This window comes from Syzygium oleosum, unplaced genomic scaffold, assembly GCF_021117445.2.
Source record: "Syzygium oleosum isolate NSW1041296 unplaced genomic scaffold, Sole_v2.1 Sole_v2.08, whole genome shotgun sequence".
NCBI classification, from domain to species: domain Eukaryota; kingdom Viridiplantae; phylum Streptophyta; class Magnoliopsida; order Myrtales; family Myrtaceae; genus Syzygium; species Syzygium oleosum.
The window spans coordinates 7930086-7935564 of NW_026607492.1; the positions used below are offsets into that span (position 1 = coordinate 7930086).

General features: G+C 39.3%; 2 protein-coding genes across 2 annotated transcripts; both read right to left on the reverse strand.

Moving 5' to 3' along the window:
- Window positions 1-422: 422 nt before the first annotated feature.
- LOC115686176 (polyneuridine-aldehyde esterase-like) lies at window positions 423-1629 on the reverse strand. Its single transcript, XM_030611384.1, has 3 exons — window positions 1537-1629; window positions 1348-1470; window positions 423-803 (listed from the first exon to the last, which is right to left on the reverse strand). Exons 1-3 carry the CDS (start codon window positions 1627-1629, stop codon window positions 423-425), a joined length of 597 nt encoding a protein of 198 aa, XP_030467244.1.
- A 2437-nt stretch (window positions 1630-4066) lies between these two features.
- Window positions 4067-5233, reverse strand: LOC115686183 (methylesterase 10-like). Its single transcript, XM_030611396.2, has 3 exons — window positions 5000-5233; window positions 4523-4645; window positions 4067-4442 (listed from the first exon to the last, which is right to left on the reverse strand). Exons 1-3 carry the CDS (start codon window positions 5231-5233, stop codon window positions 4161-4163), a joined length of 639 nt encoding a protein of 212 aa, XP_030467256.1. The 3' UTR covers window positions 4067-4160.
- Between the last annotated feature and the right edge of the window lie 246 nt (window positions 5234-5479).

Sequence of the window (5479 nt, forward strand, 5' to 3'; positions counted from 1 at the left end):
TCATTAAAATTACACTTCGTGTATTTAAGTCCTAAAACTTGCAACTTCGATGCACTTGTGTCCTTCTATTAATTTCGTCAATTTTAAATGGACATAATATTTTACGTGGCTTTTTATGTTTTTTTCAATCATAACTGACCACATTGATTTTCAATCCATTAAAACCTAATGGAGTTAACCAAATGACTAAAATTTTAGGACATAAACTCACGAAATAAAAGTTTTAGTAAATACTTTGAAGAATCCTGCTGTAATTGTCTCATTCTGTTTTGGCAGACAAAGGTACACTTTAGCATATTAAGAATCTGCTTAACGGTTTGCGAGTCTTTTGATTCGAGTTAATGACAAGATTCATATCAAGAATAGAGCTGCCAAAAAAAAATTATGCAATTGTGAGACTTTAGGAGATACGATCGTGTTATTTAGTTCACAGAATTATTATAGTAACAGTATTGTGGCAGATTGTTAATGGCGTGAAATGCAAATTGAACCAACTCACTTCGTACTATACTCTGTTTCTCAACTGTCATTCTTAGCAATCTCCTCGAAGCATTGACAAAGCTCATGGGGTTGGAGAGCACGGCCATATGATCAGCTTCTCCAATCAACTTCACCGCCTTGGGAGGACTCCGATCCATCATCCGCCTCTGGAACTCCACCTCGTTGGCCTTGTCCTCACCACACATCACGAAAACTCTTTCTACTGACCCAAATCGCTCTTCCGTCAGGAGGGATTCGTTCGCCAAGTCCTCCATGAGGAACATCCTCGCTGGTGTTGGTAACTTCTTTGCTAATTCCAGGACCTGTAGTATATGTGATTCCACGGTATACATCGTTAAGTTAATGGCACATGGTCCAGTTACCTCAAATTGACAAAAAATGCCTCTACACTTCAGGAAAATGAACACAAAAGAAAGCAAAAATTGAAGAATTTGATAAAGTTTCTTCAAATTTGTAGTGAGTGCAATGCAAAGCAAAGAATATGCGTTAGCCTTAAGAGATTGATTGATTGATCAAATGCTTGGTCTGAATATATAATAGAGTCCGTGTTGAAATGCTCATTCCCCACATAGAACTTGAGGGTTTCACGCCTGTCAACCCTATGACTGTGGCTTCATCAAATGCCCGTGGACGGTCCAATTTACATGAGATTAGTCGAATTAACGGTTTGGCCATCCCACTTGAAAAATAATATGCAAATAGAACGTCCCTACCCCGCTGGCCGGACATATTAATCACAAGCGGCGTAAAACAAACCTTAAGTATGCATACCCACTTTAATCAGGACATCTTTACCACACAATAATGTTCTTGAAAATGAGAAGAGTAGTTATGTGTGAGTCTCACCTCTGGCGAACAATTTTGGTGCAGCTTATCTGTCATGTAATCGTCTCTTTGCCCCCAATCATGGTTATGATCAACGGTGTACTGTTTATTCATTGACGCCTCCAGTTTGCTCTCTCTGAAGAACTAACCAAAAAAGAGCAAATGAGGAACGTACTGTGAAAGACGGATGACATCTCGGTAGTGTCTTACCTCTTGCAAGAGAAGTACAGGCGGCGTTCTTGGCCTAGGCATAAATGCTGCCACATAAACTGCCACTTCGATTCTCTCGGGAAAGCTCTCCATGGCTAGCGAAATGCAAAATCCTCCGTAGCTATGCCCTACCAATATTACCTTCTCACCTTGGGGAAGAGAGGCCATCAATTCCATTAGCGGTTGCATGAAGTCACGCATCGTCAGAATCGTGTCTGGCCCTTCCAATTTCATGCTTGCACCGCCCAGACCCAGAACAGTGATACGATGGCCAGCCGATTTGAGCCATGTCGCCACCTTGTACCAACACTAGGCTCCAGTTCCGGCTCCATGGACCAAAACAAAATGTCTCTTACCATCCATTTGAACATGAAGGAAACCCTTGAATTGGCAATTAGCCGGTGATGGAAGCTAATAAATGTAAGGAAGTGTTAAATGCATCCATGATGTCCAAACACTACCGCCGGCCGGTACACGACAATATAGCCGAATTCAAAAGGTGTACGATGCCAAGACATTTATTATATACCAAACTCTTATGCAAAAGAAGGCTCCTCAATGGAGAATTTCAGATGCCACTGCCGACAAAGCCATTGATTTTCACGGTTTAGCTGGTTTTTCCTAGTCATGTTGCCTCAGGAATCAATGACACACTATACTTTTAGGGATAATGATACAAATAGTCTATGAATTTTGACCCACTATGCAATGTGATCCATAAACTTTTAACTTGTCCGATGTGGTCCCTAAACTTTACCTAAATATGCAATGTGATATCTGAACTTTTAATTTGTTCAATGTGGTCCTTAGACTTTTGGTACATGTTCTTTTTTTTTTTTAATTTGGTACATGTTCAAGTTAGTTCCCGGACTGTATGAAAATATTCAATATCACCCTTCCATTAATTCAAGTTCAAGGACAACATTGAACACTTTCATATAGTCTAGGGACTCGATTGAATATGTATCAAAAGGTTCAAGGACCACATTGAACAAATTGAAAGTTCAGGAACAACATTGCACATTGAGCTGAAGTTTATGGACCACATTGAATAAATTAAAAATTCACGAACCACATTACACATTTGGTCAAAGTTCATGGACCATTTGTGTCATTTTTCCATACTTTTTATTGTGAAATTCCAAACGTATGCTTGACTTGCTTTCCTCTCTTTCACTAGTGTATTTTCTCCATGTCAGAAATCAATAACAACTGCAATTTTTACTATTCATTGTGGGGTGCGTTTAGGAATGCATTTTAAAGTAGTTTTGAGCCCTAAAGATCTGTGAGTAAAACTTTTGGCGTTTGATTAAGCATATGTCAGTTTCATTCCATTGTTGGACCCTTATAAGATCATTGCGAAACAAATTTGACTCCATTAGATTTTAACAATTCCAAATCACAATGTAGACCAATGCGTTCATGGATTCCCGTTAAAATATATCTCGAATTTGAACCCGATCCTATTAAGTTTTTCTAATTTTAGTAGGTTTTCTAGTTTGACTAGGTTTCTTAAGGGGGTTTCCTTTTTTGATAAAAATATTACATATATAAGAGATGAAATTCTACTTGGTTGTACTTACCAAAAAAAAATTCAACTTGGTTGTCACATGCTAGAGCAAACAATAGGAATGTTAGGTTTTTATCTTCGTGAGTTTTCTAATTAAACTTTATGTTAGAGAATGTGAGATACAATTGTGGGTGTTTAGGATTTATAGCGGATTTTTTGGCAGCTGGCTCTTCCTGTGGAATTTGTATTGACAATCGGTTTAAACCACATAAATCTCCGGTGTCATTATTGTTCTTTGTAATTTCTTTGATAATTTCTTCTTCTCTTATTAGATGTAAATTACAAAATTCATTAGCTTTCACATTTTTCCTCAACAGTTCCTTCTATGAAGAGGCAAGTGTAAGCAAATGAAGAAGGTGCTGCTGTAAACGCTTGATTACAATGATATTAACAATTTTGTTTGGGATAAGTCCTAAAACTTGTCATCATACTACATTTAAGTTTAAAAAATTTCATTTCGTGTATTTAAATCCTAAGAGCTTGAAACTTTAATGCACTCGTATCTTTTCATTATCTCCGTTAGTTTTAAGTGGACCGCATAACGGGTTTTTTTTTATGATGTTTCAATTTTACTTGGCGGTTTGATAAAAATTGCCACATGGATTTTCTGTCCGCTAAAACCTAATGGATGTTATTATCCTAAGGCTAAATTGTACGACTATGACAAGTTTTGAAAAATATATACACGAAATGAATGTTTTAGAATACAAATGAGGGGACGTATGTACTTTTGGGACATCTGTGGTAATTGTCTCGTTCCATTTTAGGACTCTTGTGGCAATTGTCACATGCTGTTTTAGGACTCCTGCGGTGATTGTCCCATTCTGTTTTGGCAGAAAAAGGTACAGTTTAGCATATTATGGTTATGCTTAATAGCTTGCAAATCTTTTGACATGAGTAAACGACAAGATTCAAATCAAGAATTGAGCTAAGAAAAGCAAATGTAAGCGAATGTGAGGGTTTAGGGAATACAATCATGTTATTTAGTCCACAGAGTTACTATAGTAACAATAATGTGGCAGATTGCTTATGGTGCAAATGAGAACTCCATTTCTCAACTGCAATTCTTTGCAATGTCCTCAAAGCATTGACAAAGCTCATGGGGCTTGGAGAGCATGGCCACGTGATCGGCTTCTTCGATCAGCTTCACCGCCTTGGGAGGACTCCGATCAATCATCCGTCGCTGAAAGTCAGCCTCCATTAGCTTGTCATCTCCACACACCACGAAAATTCTTTCCACTGACCCAAATCGCTCTTCCGTGAGCAAGGATTCGTCTGCCAAGTCCTCCATGAACATCTTCACCGGTCTCGGTAACATCTTTGCTAATTCCAGGTCCTGTGGTACATGTGATTCCATAGCATACATCGTTGTTACTTATTTGTTATATGAGAAGAGTAGTTATGTGCGAGTCTCACCTCTGGTGGACAGTTTTGGTACAGCTTCTCGGCCATGTAGTCGTCTGTCTCCCCACGATCATGGTTATGATCAATGGTATACTTTTGATTCATTGACGCCTCCAGTTTGATTTCTCTCAAGAACTAATTCAAAGAAAAGCGTATGAGGAACTTATATCACCGGGACTGTAGAGTGTATACCTAATAATAAAGCTCCTCAAGAAAGTTATTATTCACGTTGATCAACATGGTCTCTTTTCGTTTTTGGAGAACTCAAAAAGTAAAGGAACGGCATTAAAGTGCGAATTAGATACTCGTGTGTGAAATCTTTCGAAGCCCCATCACGTATATATAAAGTTAAACTTATGTAATTGTAAAAATGGATTAAAGTCATGAGCTCTGTCCCGCAACCATTCCAAATAATAAACTTTTCCCTGAAAAAATTGAGCAATTTATAGGACAATGCCAAGGTTATTAGACACGTTTGTGCCGTCGTACCTCTTGCAAGAGAAGTGCAGGTGGGATTTTCGGCCTAGGCATGAATGCTGCAACATAAACTGCCACTTCGACTTTCTCGGGAAAGCTCTCCATGGCTAGCGAAATGCAAAACCCTCCATAGCTGTGACCTACCAATATTACCTTCTCATTCTGGGGAAGAGAGGTCATCAGTTCCATCAGCGGTCGCACAAAGTCGCGTAATGTCAAGATCGCGGCCGGCCCTGCCAACTCCATGCTTTCGCCGCCCAGGTCTAGGGCGGTGACACGGTGGCCGGCCGATTTGAGCAGCGTTGCCACTTTGTACCAACACCAAGCTCCGCCTCCGGCTCCATGGACCAAAACAAAATGTCTCTTGCTATCCATTTTGAACATGAAGAAAACCCCTCGAAGCTATTAAATATGAGTGATTGTTAAACGCATCCATGTTGTCCAAACACTTTTGCCGGCCAGTACACACTCATATAGCCGAATCCGAGAAGT

Excerpts from the sequence above, each read along its gene's own strand:
- LOC115686176 (XM_030611384.1), bottom strand. The coding sequence starts at position 1,629 with ATGGAGAGCTTTCCCGAGAGAATCGAAGTGGCAGTTTATGTGGCAGCA. Across the intron at positions 1,471-1,536 it reads CTGTACTTCTCTTGCAAGAG|TTCTTCAGAGAGAGCAAACT; the intron begins GTAAGACACTAC and ends TTTTTTGGTTAG. Across the intron at positions 804-1,347 it reads ACCAAAATTGTTCGCCAGAG|GTCCTGGAATTAGCAAAGAA; the intron begins GTGAGACTCACA and ends CATATACTACAG.
- LOC115686183 (XM_030611396.2), bottom strand. The coding sequence starts at position 5,233 with ATGGAGTTGGCAGGGCCGGCCGCGATCTTGACATTACGCGACTTTGTG. Across the intron at positions 4,646-4,999 it reads CTGCACTTCTCTTGCAAGAG|TTCTTGAGAGAAATCAAACT; the intron begins GTACGACGGCAC and ends TCTTTGAATTAG. Across the intron at positions 4,443-4,522 it reads ACCAAAACTGTCCACCAGAG|GACCTGGAATTAGCAAAGAT; the intron begins GTGAGACTCGCA and ends CATGTACCACAG.